This window comes from Rhamphochromis longiceps, linkage group LG16 (assembly GCF_057381845.1).
Source record: "Rhamphochromis longiceps isolate RC_006_pf linkage group LG16, R_longiceps_female_GT1.1, whole genome shotgun sequence".
In the NCBI taxonomy this organism is placed as follows: domain Eukaryota; kingdom Metazoa; phylum Chordata; class Actinopteri; order Cichliformes; family Cichlidae; genus Rhamphochromis; species Rhamphochromis longiceps.
In genome coordinates this window covers 37,709,613-37,728,234 of record NC_140572.1, presented here as the reverse complement: position 1 = coordinate 37,728,234, position 18,622 = coordinate 37,709,613, and the positions used below count along the sequence as shown (strand labels likewise).

General features: G+C 43.2%; 1 protein-coding gene across 4 annotated transcripts in view; it reads left to right on the top strand.

The window, feature by feature from the left end:
- Positions 1-18,622, top strand: part of LOC146651636 (neuropilin-2-like) — a 93,949-nt gene that overhangs the window by 61,089 nt on the left and 14,238 nt on the right. For 2 of the 4 annotated variants that reach the window (XM_085384160.1, XM_085384161.1), the window contains exons 12-16: positions 7,163-7,237; positions 9,566-9,730; positions 14,258-14,526; positions 14,629-14,725; positions 16,251-16,283. In XM_085384160.1, the coding sequence (XP_085240286.1) occupies positions 7,163-7,237; positions 9,566-9,730; positions 14,258-14,526; positions 14,629-14,725; positions 16,251-16,283 (639 nt within the window). The remainder of the gene's footprint in view (positions 1-7,162; positions 7,238-9,565; positions 9,731-14,257; positions 14,527-14,628; positions 14,726-16,250; positions 16,284-18,622) is intronic. The other 2 variants (XM_085384163.1, XM_085384162.1) reach the window with 1 other exon arrangement.

The following is an 18,622-nucleotide window of genomic DNA, read 5'->3' as shown; positions in this document are numbered from 1 at the left end:
TGATCCCCATTCGATTAAAAAAGGAGGAAAGAGCAGCGTGTGGCTGATTTGCTGTGACCGTGAACTTCTCCTGCAGTTTCTTGGCCTGATCGCCACCGCCTGCCTATCATGTCACCAAGACGACGACGGCATAAATGGCTCTGCTCGCGGCTTCACAGAATAATGTTACATTGGCCTCATGTATCTTTTATGTACGGTTTATGTCTTTTTATTAAAAATATGGACTCTAAAAGAGTGCTGTGTGAAATTCTGCAGGATGTGGGGAAGTACGTCGAGCAGGGAGGGTTTGACGGACTGTCCAAAGAACAGAGCACGTCGTCCTGAGTGAGAAATCCCGGTGCAAATGTGGATTGAATGTTGGCAAAGCGTACAGCATTAAATTTCCATGTAGGAAGCTTTAACTCTGGCTGTGACTTTATGACGAGTGTTGCAATATGCACAGGCGACTAATGGCCAAGAACTTTTCCTTTGTCAGTCACTGACACGCGGAGAAGTTGGACCAGGAAAACATACGTCAGTCGTTACAGTGGCACCCTGGAGGGGAACGCTGCTGATCGTCCTTGTTAAAGACATTCTGGAGGTGTTTTCCAGCAAGTCATTCAGATTTAGCCAAGTGTGTGTGTGTGTGTGTGTGTGTGTGTGTGTGTGTGTGTGTGTGTGTGTGTGTGTGTGTGTGTGTGTGTGTGTGTGTGTGTGTGTGCTAGGTCCAGCTTTGCTGATTGCATTCACATGTGGGCCATGGCCTGAGTCCAGACACTTTCATGTGATCTGCAGGATGTGTCCTCAGTTACACCCACTGTTCTCTCTCCCTGCTCCTCTTGCCTTTTCTCATTTCACTGAAGAAATGAAAGTGGTTATGAATGCAATGCCGCTTCCAGTAACAATAACTAGTATGCAGATTGGGTAATTTTATGTTTTAATAGTATTCAGATACTGGGAAAGAGCTGCACACGTCACTGTGATTTTTGTTTTTCTAACCAGGTTGTCCAAAGTCTTTTTTTTTTTTATGGAAAAGCAGAAATGGAAAAAAGGTTTGCGAGAGGTTTTGTTCATGTTTGTGGCTTCTGCAGGTTTCACTGTGTCCTGCCAAGGCTCCTGCAACAAGACACAGACACACTCCATCTCTCCAGAGTCCCCACCTTCTCTTCTCTGTTTTTATACTTGTGATTTCTTCCTCTCTCATCTTTAAAAACTCAAACTTGTGTCCATCTAATCAGTGCACAACAGACTCAGGTAGTGCACAACGTCTACAGAAGAACCGGGATGTAAAAATAAACAGCAATCAGTTTTAAGATCCTGCAGGGATAGCTGTTCTAAATGTTTGCACCACACCATGTTCCAGAGTGTCTGATAACACAATGCACCAGGCTGAGCGACAAAAAATCAATTGTCCACCACGGCGGAGAAGCCGAATGCCCTGCAGCTGTGCTCTCGGTTCGGGGTTATGCTTTAGCAGAGACAAAAGGCCAAGTTTGCAGCTCACAGTGATGTTCTACTGTTAAGTGTTGAGCAATCTAAACTATTTTAACCACACAACAGGGATTTGTTTACTTCAGGACAGCTCAGTTTATCTGTTCCTTCCCTTCTCTCTGAGATATCACACATGGAAACACTTAGGATGCGGTCCAGGTTGGTTGCGGATGCCTGTGTGTATATGCAGGTAGGGCTCAGTGTGCAATGAAAGCTCGTCTTTTTCCAATATAAATATTTAAGTTTGGCTCAGCATGCCTTTCAGTGTTCCTCAAATATGCCTTTCTCTTTTTCCCCTCTGTTTCCTCATCCTTCCATCCATCAAACTATGCAAAAGCCCAACTGGAGGGCTACACGAATACTGCCCTCGCTCTCAATCGCTATGCTTAAAAATGATTTCATTTCTTTTTAGCCATAAACCTCTGTGCTCACGTAAGACAACATGTTGCCCTTGTCCCAAACCGTACGTCCAGCCTATCATGTGCCTCACCTGAGGCTTAATCCGACCACGCCCGAGTCTTGGAAGGAGACAACAGCTTATTAGTGCTTGGTGAGCGAGAAAGCTGTCCTTCTCTTCTCCATAGATCCTAATGGCCTACTTAGCTTAATGTTTCTTTCCGCACTTAAATTCATTTTCTCTGTAGCTCACCATGTTTCACTGATGTAGTTACACATTCACTGCCAGCAGCTTCTTTTTATCATCTCAGTTGTTGTCGTACTTGTCTTGACACTTAAGGCAACAATTACAGTCGTATACCTTGTGGTGCTTTGTTGCACAATGGGCTAATGAGCAATTTACTGTCTGTAGTTTCCTGACATGAAGAGTGCTTTTGCTTCTCAGCTGCACAGCTCATGGCTCTGCCTTTTAACCAGAAGTTTGATTGTTGGCAGCTCTTTAACCACAGTCATGTGCTCAGTTTTTGCAGAAACTCCCCTTCCCTGTCTACTAATGTGAAACCTTGTGGTCCACTGTAGCACTTATCATTAAAAAATAATTTAAAAATATTATATAATTGGTAGCTTTCTGTACAATTTAGTCTGGAAATCATACGCTGCTGTAAAGACCTCATTTTCCAAACCACTCATTTACAGATGGAGTCATAATGAGCTTAAGTCACATACAGTACAAACAAGCCACAGCTCTGGGTTTAAGAACAGTTGTCTGATTTGGCCTTCAGATGTTTTCCAACATCACCTGAGATGTGATGTCATATTTTAGCATTTAACAGCCCCCTGCTTTAGACTCATTGCACAGCACTAGGATCAGATTTTCTACTTTTATCTGCTTCCAAGTATAATGCTGTCATCACCAAGTGCTTTGAGAAACTGGTTCTGGAGCGCATCAGAACTAGAGATGGACCGATCCGATATTACGTATGGGTATCGGTCCGATACTGACCCAAATTACTGGATCGGATATCGGCGAGAAATAAAAAATGTAATCCGATCCATTAAATATCAAAAAAGCACCTCACAAAACTTGCTACACGGCGTAACTCGGCTCATAACCGTAGCACGTCGCAGCAGTATGCATCACGTGATGGAGCGGCTGTGTGTATTTGTAGCCTCCCAGCATTTCATCTCCGAGGAAGTTATCCCAGAGAGAAGTAAAGCAAGTGTGTAAGTTCATCTCTGAATGTTTGTAAAGCATTCCCACGTAAAGCTTAACAACAGATATATGGAGCGACTGCCTCTCTCTCTCCCTCCTGCTGCTACTTCAATCATGAAACTGATCAATGATCAGCTGATCGGCTCTCTTCTTTGTTTTTGGCCCACTTTGCACCAGAAAGAGGAAACCAGCGGCTGAACAACAGCAGCACGTTTAAGCTTGATAAGCTGTTGTTAGAATTTATTTAATATTACTTTCTACTCGAGGATCTTTTTCTACGCAGCTGACGGCTGGTAACTGTGCAGGGGCGGATCTAGCAAAGTTTAGCCAGGGGGGCCGATAGGGCATGAACAGGGAAAAGGGGGCACAAAGACATACTTTTCTTTCTTATTCTCATTTAAAATGTCTAGCGTTTAATAAATAATTATCTGACTCTTACACCCAAAGTTTTAATCTGATGTAAAATATATAGAAGGCCATTACTGTATATATAACTGTTAAGTCTAATATACCCTACTAAGCTATAGTACTTTTTCCTTTGGGAAGGTACCATCTGTGAATTCTGCAGTTCTGTTGAAGAAAGATGTTGAATCTATTTAATTATTCTTGAAAAATAATTTATTTCTGTGCATTTTCCCCCCTGCATCAAATTAAATTTGATTACATCGATTAAGCATCATGAGGTGGGGGGTGGTTCCCTATTTTCTTTTGCTGGGAGTTTGCAACCCTATTAGTTAGGTTGCTTAATATTTCTGCTAACTACTCTTTAAAATACCAGAATAGGGAGGATGGTGCAGGTTTAAGTTTATTAGATTGACCAGTGTTGCTGAACTATGAAATATTTTGGGCGCAGTGTATTTTTTACATACAGGTATAACAGAATAGCTTTAGTGTTGTTATTTATTTAAACTTGAGTATAAACTTATACAAAATGCAGCAAGATATTAAAAAAACGTTTTATTGATTAAAAAACACACTATATCGGATTCATATCGGTATCAGCAGCTATCCAAATTCATGATATCGGTATCGGACATAAAAAAGTGGTATCGTGCCATCTCTAATCAGAACCTGTTTCCCCCCGGCTCTGGACCCACACCAATTTGCATATCGGACTAACAGCATAGGGCGGTCGTGGCTCAAAGAGTTGGCAGTTTGTCGTGTAACCGGAAGGTTGCCGGTTCGAGCCCCGGCTCGGACAGTCTCGGTCGTTGCAAGACACTTCACTTGCCACCTACTTCTGTCAGTCGGCCCCAGGGCAGCTGTGGCTACAACTGTAGCTGCCTCCACCAGTGTATGAATGTGAGAGTGAATGAATAGTGGTATTGTAAAGTGCTTTGAGGGCCCCGAAAAGCACTATATAAATGCAATCCATTATTATTATTATTAACAGATCCACCGAAGACGCCATTGCTCTCCACACAGCTTCTTCCCCAAAGCGATCACCATACTCATAAGTGGCTGATGGGCCCCACAAGTATAGTAGCACGCCAATTTTCTGTCCTCACAAACATGCACACACACACACAAACACACACACACAGGTTAGCAAGTTCCGTCTGTAAGGAAGGCATGCCTTTCAGTCTTTCAGTCATTAAGTGGAGGAAATCCCCTCCATACTTACACACGTGCACCATGTCACCAATAATTGAGTAGCAACAGCTTTCTCTGTCTCTTAGACACACACACACACACACACACACACACACACACACACACACACACACACACACACAGTGTCAGTAGTCATTATTTAGGCTGACAGAGGTAGATTTATACCCAGAGCTCTTTCCATAATTGAACAGTTTTCGTCTCTGTGTTTCCGCTTTGCCTTGCTCAGTCAGCAGCTTTACAATGAGCCCTTGGGCCTGTGACACCTTCTGTTCTTCAGTTTAGAAAGTGTGCGTCTGTGTGTGGAAAAGATCGAGTCGGAGGGTCTCTGCAGGTTTCTGTAAGTCAGCTCTGGTGGACCCATCTGCAGAATATGTACGTCAGGATTGGTTTTTCTCATGCACGTCAGTTTCAATCTTCCCACGAGTGACTGAACTCTGCCACCTTGTATTTGTCCTGCCATTTATTTCCATTCAGCAAGTAAGAGTTCAAGTTCCTGCAACAACATTTTTAAAAATATTATTAAATTAAGTTGTTTAAATTATTTCTGATCTTTACAGCTGATCCAGAGAGGAACCTGGTGGATTGAAAAAGAGGATGAGGAGTAGGAGGAGTTAAGAAGAGGGGAGGAAAGGAGAGCCAAATTGAATTAGGCAGGTGGAGAGGAGATGGAGATCGAAATAGGAGGCTGACTGGAGCTGTGTGTGGTCACTAATTAGGAAATTGGTGGTGCGAGGTGGAAAGGGTTATGTTCCCTTTTCGGTGTCTCCCTCTCATCTCCTATTCCTCCCTCTCTCCCCTCAACATGGGGGGCTAATTACAGTGGTAAAGGGCACCAAATTAAAACAGCTTAATGTCAGCAGCTGGGAGCTGCTTATTAAATGTTAATATCTAATTTTGAGCGTGCGCGTGTGTCTGTGCTGAAAGAGCAATATGAGTGTTTGGGCTTACATAATAATCGTGCATACTTTGACTGTGAGTGGACTGTGTAAACAACTCAAAGTAACGCACACACACACACATTAGAGTGGATGAACCCCAACACTGCAGTGCACTCAAAGCTATTAGCAGAGGCTTGCAAAGGTTACCAGTTAACACTAAACAAGACACACACACAGAGAAAGATCACCGCGTGAGTCATGGAAATATCTACAACAATTACACTCGAAGCAAATCTGCAGCAGTCTGAGATTCAACTGAATGATTAGAATCTACATCAAATAACAGTGGACAGAGTTACAGCACAGAGAAAAGTGCTGAAAGGTGGAGGAGAGTGAGAAAGAGCAACAGGAAGAGACGAAGAAAGAGCTGCAAAGAGAAATCGAAATATACCTCAGGGAGAGACGACAGAGAGAGAGAGCGAGGGAAAGAGTTATGGAGACGAAAATTGCGGTTGTGGTAAAACAGAAACAAGACTGGGTACGATTTCACTTCTGTGCAGGAGAGTCGAGAGAGAGAGGGAGCATGTGTGTTTATGTGTGTTTAGAGCTTTTTGTGGTGGCAATAGTGGTTTTGCGAAGCAGAGCCGATTCTGGTCCGATTTATTGTGACAAACGAGAGACAGAAGATGGAAAGAAGGAAAGAAATATGAAGGGAGGAAAGAAAGAAAAGCCACGAAACGAACAGAAGAAAAAAGTAGCTTCTGAGAATAATTTGGTGAGAGGTTTGTGGTGTCTGGCTTGTGCCACGCAAGCCAATCTTCTGTTCCCTTACGTCAACACGCAGACACACACTTACTTTCACCAGTGTGTGTGTGTGTGTGCGTGTGAGGGAGAGAGATGGGAAAGCATTCATTGCCATTTAAGGAATCTTAACCAGCAGTAGAAAAACTGCTTATTAAGACCAGAAGGTTTCGGGGTTACACTGTCATACCCGAATGCTGACGTCTTTGCTCTGCAGGTCTGTGAGTGTGTGTGTGTTTGATCTATCATACACTCGATGCACGCTGCTGTGCTCCAAGGTCAGTGTGAGTGCAGCATCTATCATCATAGCATTGTGTGAGCGTGCATGCCAGCTTGCAGTGGATAAACAGAGCGGTGTGGCACAGTCCTGAGCTGAGTGCCAGCTCACTGCATCAGCTCGCTCTGTCCCTGCCTGGATCCCGACAAACATCAACCCCCGAAAACGGCGAAGAGAATTTAAAGCATCGTCAGTTAGCGCCGTGTCTAAAGCCTGGCTTTGCTCAAACATCACAGCTGCACTGTTAAAATATTACTCTTTTCCACTGTGCAGCGAAGCAGTCGCAGAGCAAACTGTGAATATTTAACAAGACGAGCTCAGATTTAGTTATTCCAAGCCCAGCGTTGTCTCTGCTTATTATGGCCTGTATTTGTATAGCGCTTTACTACTCCCTAAGGACCCCAAAGCGTTTGACTGTCTTGGAGAGAAAACAATAAAACAAATTATCTATTGCCTATTCTATTCTATTCTATTCTATTCTAACCTGTTGTGTTTATTTTTTTGTGTTGATAGAAACCACCACTGTACCTGACACTGTGACCCCCACCACACCTAGAGTGGAACAGACAACCTCTGTGATGAGATCTGGTAAACACACACACACACACACACACACACACACACACACACACACACACACACACACACACACACACACACACACACACACACACACACACACACACACAGTTTGTGAAACCGTCACAACCTGATCTATTGGTTTGTGTTTCTAGACACAAATTTTCACCTTTTTCGCCTCCTCGACGTGAATTTCTCACCTCTTATTTTCTTAAAAGCGTGTTTTCATCTGTCCGGTGTCACGTCCACTCATTTGTGCCAGGCACACAAAACTGATGTTTTTCACATATAAAGTATGAAAAATCTGTTATGAAACGGCTGTGTGCAGGCAGGAAAAGGACCCAAAGTGCAGACTCCGGACACAAACGTGAACTTAAACAGCTTTAATGCTGAACTCAAATGGGTAACAAAACTGAGAACACAAAATACGCTTACACAGCAAGATAAGGGTAGATGAGGGTAGATCGCGACACAGAGAAACACAGGGCTTAAATACACAGAGGGGGCAATCAGGGAACGGTAACAGGAGGGAAACACAGTTGGGGCAAATCAGGCGTAAAGAAACAGGGGAAGCAAAACCAGATACATTAACATAAGACATGGACCTTCAAAGTAAAACAGACTGAACTTAAAGACACAGACTCACAGGCAGGCACTGCAACAGAGGGAACAGTAAACCATAAGGCAGAACTCTAACCAAGAAACCAAAGACTAGAAATGATAAATAATATAATAAACTCAAAACTCAACGACCCAGGCATCCTAACAAAATCCACGTTGGAGGCATTGGTGGTGTGACCGAGTTCACATCATATCGGCACAGGTTCAGGGTCGCAGGGTGGGTGGAGTCTATCCCTGCTGTCATAGGGCAAGATGTAGAGCAGGGGTGGGCAATTCCAGGCCTCGAGGGCTGGTGTCCTGCAGGTTTTAAATCTCACCTTGGATCAACACACCTGAATCACATGATTAGTTCGTTACCAGGCCTCTGGAGAACTTCAGGACATGTTGAGGAGCTAATTTAGCCATTTAAATCAGCTGTGTTGGTTCAAGGACACATCTAAAACCTGCAGGGACACCGGCCCTCGAGGCCTGGAGTTGCCCACCCCTGATGTAGAGGGTCTATTTTAAAACACATTCATAATGTATCATTAAAGGCAAATTAAGAAGATGTACCCACACAAAACAGCTCGGTTTATAAAAAGACCATGCTGTGACTTAAAATGCAGCGGTCGCCACTTCTTTTCAGCTCTGTTTTCTTGGTTGCCGGGGTGAAGTGTCCTCACTCTGGACAGAATATGCGCCACACGTGCTAACTAAAGTTCCTGCTGAAATACGTCAGTTTCAAAGTTCTGCTGACTGTCAGGAAAAAAGTTTTAAATCAACATATGCAAACAAACCGGTTATTTTTCATGACTATTTCACATTTTGCTGTAACACACACACACGCTCAAGCTTTCTTCATTCAAGTGCATGCTATCTGCGCTCTCACATATGCAGATTTCTTGCATGCACGCATGCATTTATTTCTGCTCGTCTCTCATCCGCACACACACACACTTGTGCACACACTCGAGCTCTTAAGGTCAAACTCATGATGTCAGTGTGCACCGTGGGGCCTCTGGGCTTTGAAGTCTGTTAGATTCAATAGTCTCACAGGAAGCTCTGTTTGAGTGAAAATAAGCTCGCACAGCCAGAGGATCTTCATACAAACACAGGCTCACATATTGGGAATATGATTTCACAGCTATAGGTCACCGACTGCCTCACTGGAGTTTATGCAGAGCGTATTGTGATGTAGTTTAAGGAAGCGCCTTTGCTTTTTTGTTTCAGCACAACTGAAGGTAGCAGCTTATTGCAGTCTAATTACAGCATCATTTTTGCTTCTCATTTGTGCTCATCTTATTACTTTCATGTCACCCCTTGAGTTTTGTATCATTCACCTTTTGCTCCGCTGTTTTCTTTCTGTCCATTTTCTGTCTGTGTTTGCTTTCTGTTATCTCTGCTGCAATTACTCTTTCTTTCAGTCTGGCTTTTATTCTCCGTTACTCTAATATTTGTATTCAGTATGATTTTCAAGATGTCATATTGCATTGAGCGCTATTGCAAAACGTCTCAACACAATGCGAATGTCGCTCACGGCACTATCAAAATAAAGACCCTGCCATTACAGGACTGAGTCTCACAAAAGAAAACTGAGAAAAAAAGAATTTGTTTAAATCCAACACAATACTAAAAGCACTCAGAAGAAGCTGTCGGGTGGTAATCAGTAGTATTTTAGCCCAAACAGACACTTTTAAAACCTTTATTTGTAATCTGTTTTTCTTTCTCGATTCACAGCCACCACTCCGCCCCTGTCGGCCGTGTGTGGCTTTGAGCAGAGCCTGTGCGGGTGGTCGGCTGATCCCCAGTCAGGTGTGAGCTGGACCCTGCACACAGCCAGCAGCAGCTCCACTGTGCATGGCGCTCATGGAACAAGGCAGGACCTGGCACTGGGATCAGAAAGTGAGTACGCACGTACTTTGGAGACTGGAGGGGATAAAATGTGTGATTTTTGGAATGTGTTGCTTTAATTCTAACATGAGCCCGTCTCTTAAAGTTTCTCACCACGATGTCCTCTCACTGTATTTCTTGGCTGCTTGACAAAGATTTTGTCTTTTGCCACAAAAAAAAAATTCTGACATTTCCTCAGTGAGACAAAGCAAATTTCACATCATGTGAGAATAACCTCGCTAGCCCATTTAGCTACAAACAACCCATAATGCCTTCCTCTAAACTAAGAGGCACAATCTGTAGAGGACATTTGGTTCTGCAGACACACAAATGTCTAAATCAAAGAACAAATGCTCATTTTTAGACAGAATTTTGAATAAATCTTGAATCTGGTCGGGTTAACCTGAGCATTATGTAAGCTGCTTTAAACCCCAGTCACACAGGTGTGGAGACCGGCGGGAGCCACCGGTTGATAAGGGAAAAACCGAGATTCCTCATCCAGTTGGAAGGTGATGGCAGGAAGTTGCTTTGGTTGGTACGAGACTGTCGTGGTCGATCATAGTTTGCATAGGAGACGCCAACTACTCGCTAAGCGCTAGCAAAATCCAAATTCAAACCTAGTAAAATAAGATATACCCCATGTACACACATGCCCTTCTCTCAGAAGTGCTCCTTCTGAGTTTCCCTTTAGAAACATGCAAGGTTAGCATGGAGCTTACACGTCTTCCATGAAAGCTACAGGCAACCACAGCAGTCTCCTGGCAACCAAACAAGTCGCAATCAGTTTTTTGGTGGAGCGCCGTCTTTACGACTAATTTCACCCAGAAACCCCTCACCAACCGATCGAGGAATACACGTTCAGGCCTGTGTGACTGAGGCCTACATGCTCCTCTGCAAGCCACTTTGCAACCCACCTGTGTGTTGTCACTGATGCCTTCTGTGTTCTGTACTCTTATTGTGATAATGTCATATATCCGTAATCACTTAACAATCTTCACGCGAAAAAATCTGATCTTAAGATTTTCAAAATAAAACTGCTTACAAGTGGAGAATAATAATTAATAGCTACAGCTCTGCTGGCTTTCTCAAGCACACACTGTAGAAATTCACCAAGCAGACCTTCCATCTTCTGAAATCTCCACAGGGTTAGAACCCATTAAAAGGATTTATGGGTGGGCCTCCTCCTCTAATTAAACACTCAAACTTTCTGAAAACTCCACAGGCCCAGCAGAAAAACATTACTTATTATCTGGGCATTTCTCATTTCACAATATCTCTGTTTTTTTAAAGACATAAAAGAAAGCATCGTCACGCTGAAATGTCTGACCTTCCTCAGCACAAAGACTTCTTGAGCTAATTAAGAGCAAAGCGGTCGTCCTGTGGTGGAATATGATGCATCCCAGTGTTGGGAGGAACCACTGACAGCAACCATGATGCAAGGATTTCACTCTTATCTGTAAAAAGTGTGCACAACGTCTTAATTGGAGTTTTAAAAAAACCGTTAGGTTTAACAGTTTCACTTTCCTTACCCTAGTTTGTTACTTTCTCATCCTGTTTGTCGGGTCTTTTCTATTTTTTCTCGTTTTCAGATCTAATCCACGACAGTTCTTCTTCGCTTATCTCTTTTATTTTGTGCTTGAAGCGTCTTTGAATGCTGTAATTATCTGACTTCGGGCTTCGTGTTTCTTCTTTTTCTAATTTCTTTTCCTTTAATCTTTCTTTACAAATGTCTTTTTGTTCTCAATCCTTATTATCTCGTGTTTTCGTCTTCAACATACAGCTGAATTATTCTTTTATTAAAAGTCATTCATTTCCTTTTGAGGTTGATTCATACTGATATATCATATATTCTCGCTGGCTTCACCTCCGTTTCCCTCAGTGGTACTTGCAATTTTCCGTCCATTTTTAACAAGAGAGCAGGAGGACTGTTTTATCAATCGCACACACACTTACTGTACCTACACACCCATAAGGTGCACACACACGGCCCAGAGCGGTCAGATAAGTCAGATGATGGCTTTGACAGAAGTGCTGCCTTAGCTCTTCAGCTCTCCCCGGGGCTCCACACACACACTTACACCCACAACTCAAGGTGGAACTGTCTGTATATTAAACACCCAAGGCATAAGCCCCCCCCAACACACACATACACACACACATACACACACACATACACACACACATATATATATGACCTTGCCATCCACCAACGCTTTCTTTGAATCTGCTGAAACCATCCAGTTCATGGTTGAACGAGCAGCAGCTTTATAAACAGACAGGGCCGTGACATAAGGCAAAACTCTACAGCTCACTAGGATCTCGTGAATGTGCGCACGTATATGTATGCACCCTTATGGGTGTGCGCCTGTGAGTGTATGTAATTGACTTAGCAGCGTCCCTGTCTCCATGTTTGACAGCAACATGACATTAAGTCTTGTTCTACAGCAACATTAGCGTGGCACCCTGTCTGGAAGCTGTCTCGATATGCAAATCAAATCCCCAGCCCTTGTCATTAAGAGCCCATTAAGGTTTTTTTAAGAGAGGAAAATCCAACCAGAACAGAGCTCATAAGTTATTCTTTTGATCTCAGATATGACACGACTGAAATTCTTCACCCTGGAGATTTTCATCGAAAGAGTTGTTGTTGGAGATGGAACAGTTATTGATAAGGAAGGGCTGAATGGAGACAAAAAGAGATAACTGACAAGCGCTGTCTCGCTTTCGTTCTCTTCATAGCGCTGCATCCAATTATCTTGGTGTTTAAATGTGATGGGAAATATATTGATCAGCTGTCTGTGTCCCGTGAAACCTAATCACACACATACAGGCCTATTGTACAAGTGTGAGGATGGCACATGAAGAAACACCACCACAAGAACTCATGCACACACGAGCACAAAGACTCAACACACAGATATAAACAAAGATACCTAAAAGTGAACAAACACTCTTGTAAACAGACTGCAACACACACACACACACACGCACACACACACACACACACACACACACACACACACACACACGCACACACACACACACTTCCCTCCCTCCCTCAGAGCCAATTCTACATCCCTGTCTATCCCTCCCATGGAGAGTTGTTAATTAATTCCCTCCCCTTGTACGTTCGCCAAGATCAAACGCAGAACGACAGAAAAACACTTCAACTTTTCTCTAACTGTACTTAATGAGCAACGGTAATTTAGCTCTTTTTTTGCATTGCCTCCAAGTGAGGAACTGAGTTACAAATCCATTATTCATTACGATGAACGGCAAAAGCTGTCAAATGTTTTTCTTCCTGTCTTAGCCAACGATGGATGGACGGATGGACGGATGGATGGACGGACGGACGGATGGATGGATGGACAGATGGATAGATGGACAGATGGACAGATGGATGGATAGATGGATGGATAGATGGACAGATGGACGGCTAGATGGATGGATAGATGGACAGATAGATGGATGATGGATGGATGGATGGATGGACAGATGGATGGCTAGATGGATGGATAGATGGACAGATAGATGGATGATGGATGGATAGATGGACAGATGGACGGATAGATGGATGGATAGATGGACAGATAGATGGATGATGGATGGATGGACAGATGGACAGATGGATGGACAGATGGATGGACAGATGGATGGATAGATGGGCAGATAGATAGATATTATTTTAGGGGTTTTACCCTTTTTTCTTCTCCGTCTCTCCTCGAGAAGTGTCACACACAGTGTCGGGCTGTCGATAAAAAGGCTATTTGCAGCTCCACCGAAGCTTTTACTCTCCAGCCATAGTAGACAAACAGCCAAACACAGCAGCAAGCTAATGATTATGCTTGTGTTCAGAATGGGAGGAAAACACTGTAGTGCAGCCTTTTTTCTCTCACTCTTTGTTATTTTCTTATTCTCTCTTCCCTTCAGCCTCTTTGCTTTCTCCTCGTCTTTCTATCCCGTCTTTGGGTCGAGTGCAGAGAAAGAAGGTGAATTTGAAAAAAAACAAACCCTGAGTGAGTGATTGTGTGTAGAGGAAGCAGTCACACAGGCATCGTGACGGCGTCGGTACGATGGCTGTGCTGACTAAGTGTAGCAAAAACATGGAGAGCAGCAGAATGAGGTGTCAGCATTCAGAATGATTAGGGCTGTTTAGTCTAGAGCTGTGTGCATGTGTGTGTGTGTTCATTTGTATCCATAGCCATTAGCAGCCATGATGAAATGGCAGTCTCATTTGCAGTTAAGCCCCATACCACAGAATGATGGCAGTAATGCCTTAAACTGTAAACAACCACATCCTGCTGCATTACTACACAGCACTGTCACAAATCATAAAATACATTAAACTGGGATCCAGTTAATGAATAAAATGCAAATAGCACGCAGAAAGCCATACATGTGGTGTCATGTTGTGGTAAGAAGAGTAATGATGTGTCAGTTTAAAGGCTGCTAATTTATCTTTTATTACAACCCATTAGTGTGAAATGAATCACAGAGTTTACATCGGTATCATAACCAGCACAACTTTTTGGCCTCTTTCAGATTTTTCAGGGAACTACCTTCATCTCGATGCCGGAAGCCACACCCTGCGCAAGAAAGCCCGGCTGCTGAGCCCCGAAGTGGGGCCAGAGCAAGGCCCGCTCTGCCTCCAGTTCTACTACCAGCTCCAGGGAGAGGCACAGGGCAGCCTGAGGGTCCTGCTGAGGGACAGCGACCAGGGAGAGACCCTGTTATGGGCATTAAAAGGTGACCAAGGCAGTCACTGGAAAGAGGGGCGCACCATCCTTCCTCGAAGCCCCAGAGAATATCAGGTAGATAACCGCTGAGTGTTAGCGTGTTTATGAATCCCTGAATTAAGAAGCTAACACATAAGCTGAGCTGTAATCACCTGTATGTCACTTTCTCTGGTGTAGGTGGTGTTTGAGGGGTTTTTTGAACACCCGACAAGAGGACATATCAGAATAGACAACATCCACATGAGCAGCAGCGCTGACCTGGAGCAGTGTGCACGTAAGTCCCATTCACCTGTTGGCACCTTCATTAATATGCTGGTCAGTGTTTCCGTCTGTCAGCTATCACTCTCTCCCTGCTTCACACCGGAACATTTATTCTGTGTTTTCGCCAGAGAGCGAGAGTGATGGGGGAGAAAAAAAAATCATAATATTTCTCATTTACACACACACACATCAAAAAAGTGAAGCGCAAAAAAAAGAAAGTAGGTCACAACTGCCCTTTGGGCATGGATCCTTCACTATCTTTTATTATATCTCCCACTATCTCCTAGTCTTTCCCTGTACCACCCCATCCTGCTGTTTCCTTATTTGCTCTCGTTTATCCATCTCCAGCATTATCTTCCATTCAGTCTCTGCAGTCGAGCACTGAAAATAACGTGCGTGCTTGTGCTTGATTACTGGAGAGACTCTCTACTCTGGAGCAGAGAGACAGTAGTTAACCAATGAGGCTGCTATCAGCGACTGCTGTCGGCTCACTTGTAACAATTTGCTTTGCAGAGAAAAAAGGGCAAATTTCCATGCACTCCACACGCTGGGTTAAGTTTGAAGTCCTTCATATTTCCTGATTTCACAAAAATGTATGTGAGTCTTGGTTCAGAAACAACTTTGTTTTTATTGTAAAAAGATTTAAAGGCAGAAATGAGTCGTATTATGGACTTTAGGACCAGTCAGAATATATTTGCCTTTAGTGCTGTAGTGCATTAGTACACCTTTAAGTCAAATGTTTCTGTGAGTCAAAGACGCTAGTTTTCTCACTACCGCTTCTTTATCTGTGCTGTAACTAGTTTTCCCTTCTTTTTTCTGTTCTGTCACTCTTTCTCACTTCCATAAAAGATGCCACGTCCTCCAGCAAATAATAAACAGTAGTAAAATTCAGTCCGTCTTCCCACGACCCCTTAACTTACCTCCACCCTTCCTCTTCATTCCTCAATTTCCCTTCTCGTCACTCTGCCCCTCACCCTTTTCACCCTGTTTTCCGTCTGTCTTTTTCTTCTGCCGTTAAAATCCCAAAGGAAAGAAAGAGGATGAAAACGCTGTAGAAAAAAACTTTTAAAAAAAGCGCAATCGGGGAGAGAGGGAGAATGACAAAGCAAAGAGAAGGTGAGAAATGACAGACATAACAAGAGCCACTTTCCCTCTTCCCTCCCTCTTGTCTGGCTCTCTTTATTTTCTTTCCATTTTGTAAAAATAACTGTCATCCTGGAGGATATATGGGCCTTTGGAGTCTTAAACTACCTCTGAACTCGACAAAGCTTTATTGAGTTACAAACGCCTTAACCAGGACTGCGGTGCAATTTTGCAACTCTATTAAAAAACATTTGTGTTGACATTCATTAAAACTATCAGCACCATATAAATGTAATCATCTATAACATAAGCTGAGGACATCTGTTGTTATTTTATTGCATTTCATATTGTGAAGGAAGCTTCCAACGCCATGGGCGACACATATCCTTTCACATTTACTCTTGCTCCTCGTCTAACTTAGCTTCACTAACATTTGTTTTTCCTTTCTTTTCCAGAGCCTTTGCATGCTTTACTTCCTGGCCTGAAAAGTAAGTTCTACTTCACGTGCATTTGTACTTCCTGTGCCAACATGTCTGTGCTTCCTGCTTTGTTGCTTAGCTCAGCTTGCAGCACTGCAAACCCTGTTAGTGCCTTATTACCATACAGGCTTCCACAACACACACTGTTAACTAGATAGGGGGTAAAGGTATTACTGTGCATCACTGCACATGTGCAGTACTTCTTGTAGTAGCACATGTACAAAACCAGAGTGGAGTGGGCTTTGTGAGGGGACAGGTTTGCAGGATGGATCCACTGCATTTTTCTGGCACGACTCCTTGCATGCTGGGCTGAAACACTTGATTTTGTAGTTTTTTTTGAGTAAAAATAGATTTTTTTGCCTTCACACAAACAAACACGCACATGAATACATACTGCAACAGTAACACTTGACTAGCAACAATGTGCAGCTGTAACAGAGGGTGTTTCAAATATGAGCAGTGCACTGAACCATATTTGTTACAGTTTTTAATTCTTACTCAGGTTGTGTTTCATTTTATACCATAAACAATTTCTCAGATGATGTAGGGATGAAGGTTAAATCACAGGCTCAGGGTTAAATTGCTGCTTCTGGTCTGTTTCTTTGGTGTCAGTGAAATTGCAGAGCTTTTTATCAGTCCATCCATATTTGTCTTTATAATCAGTCTTTCCCATCATAGTTTCCTTTATCCTGATTCAATTTCAACAGCTTAGCATCCTCTTTCCCTGCACATCCAGCTGCTCCTGGTCCACACTCATTTACGCCTCATTTTGTCTTTCCTTCTCCTTTCCCTGCCGTCCCCTCTCCTCTGGTCCCTGATTCCCCTTACATGAAATGCAGAGCACATCACACCCAACTTTCCTTTTTTCTCTCTCATTCATCCAGAAATAGGCTAGTCTGAAAAACGATAAAAAGTCTTAGAGCGATTGTGCTACTGGATCTCTTGTTTTCGAAGTCTGGGTTGGGACCTAAACCACGAGCTGTTTGTGCTTTTGTTTAGACGCCCACAAAATACACATACTGGTCTCTTTGAAGACTTGCATATAGAAACTGGACTTCAGATTCTACCTCATGCTAACAAAACTTTTGACCACTTGGAGAATATAAAGGCTTTTTGGTGATTTGGTTCATGGAAGGCTGAGGCTTAAACCAGAGGACTCTGCTTTTATTTTGCTAGTTTCCTCAAATATTTCTGTTTGTGTGTGCGTGCGTGTGCGTGTGTGAAAACTATGAACACATAGTGTGAACTCTCAGAAGCACTTCTTATTGTCCAGCACATTAAGCTGAATGAAAACACAAAGCCATCCAAGCACCAGTGAAACCCAGGAGACAAGTTCAGAAAACTCACATCACCTGACTAATACCCCGAGTATTTGACCTAATCCTCGCTTTATCTTAAACTGTCATGTGACTCCCAGCACGACAACGCTGCTGGTTCTGACAAACACCATATTTCTTGATCCTGACCCCCAGAAAGAAGGATTAAATTTCTCCTTTTAAGAAGTGATCTCAGCCCCTTTAGGGTTTCTCTCTGGGTGAGCAGATAAAGTTACACCTCAGGTGTTGTTTATTCTTCTTAGTGTCTCGATGTGAGACAAACAAAGCGTAGTTGTTTTTGACAGTTTTAAAGTTGACCGTGAGAAATATTCATGCTGTCACAGAAAGCTTCTGTTAAAAGGAAGCAGTGACGAAGGCTTAATCTGAATTTCTAAATTGATTTTAAGGAAAACAGGAAACCCCGGCACAACCAAAATGATTGCACTATATGAACTTACAGTCTTGTTACCTTCGAAACTGTTGCAGCTCTGAGACCACCAGCAGTCAGATGCCATCTTCAAAGAAACTTTGGTGCATGGAGATGGTGAAAAAACGATAATAAGACTGAGTCGGCAATTACATTAAAGCTGTTTGTGATAATACAGATGATCACAGTGATTACCTGTGACGACATAAGCTGTTGTTGTTTACATATACAGCATCCAGACAGAAACTCAAAAACAGAAATTCCTCCATGCGCAGTGGCGTAGTTGCTGCAGGGCGGCATCGGCAACCTTTTAAAAAGATATACAAGTAGAATAAAACCAGATGGCAGCCAGTGGAGTCGAGTCCCTAATGCAAAGACACAAACTGCAGACAACTTGTGCTCATCAGTGGAGGCTGACCTGGATTGCAATGTGTTGGCAATATGTCTGCACTCATAAATAAGACAGCAAATATCAGCAAACATTTACCAGTCATTCGCAGAGTGACTGCAGTCGCTACAAGTCAGTGATTGTTTGATTGGTTGCCCCCTGCCAGGTGACCTGTGGGTACTGCTGCAAGCAGTCGCCAGATGCAAAAACACTCAGT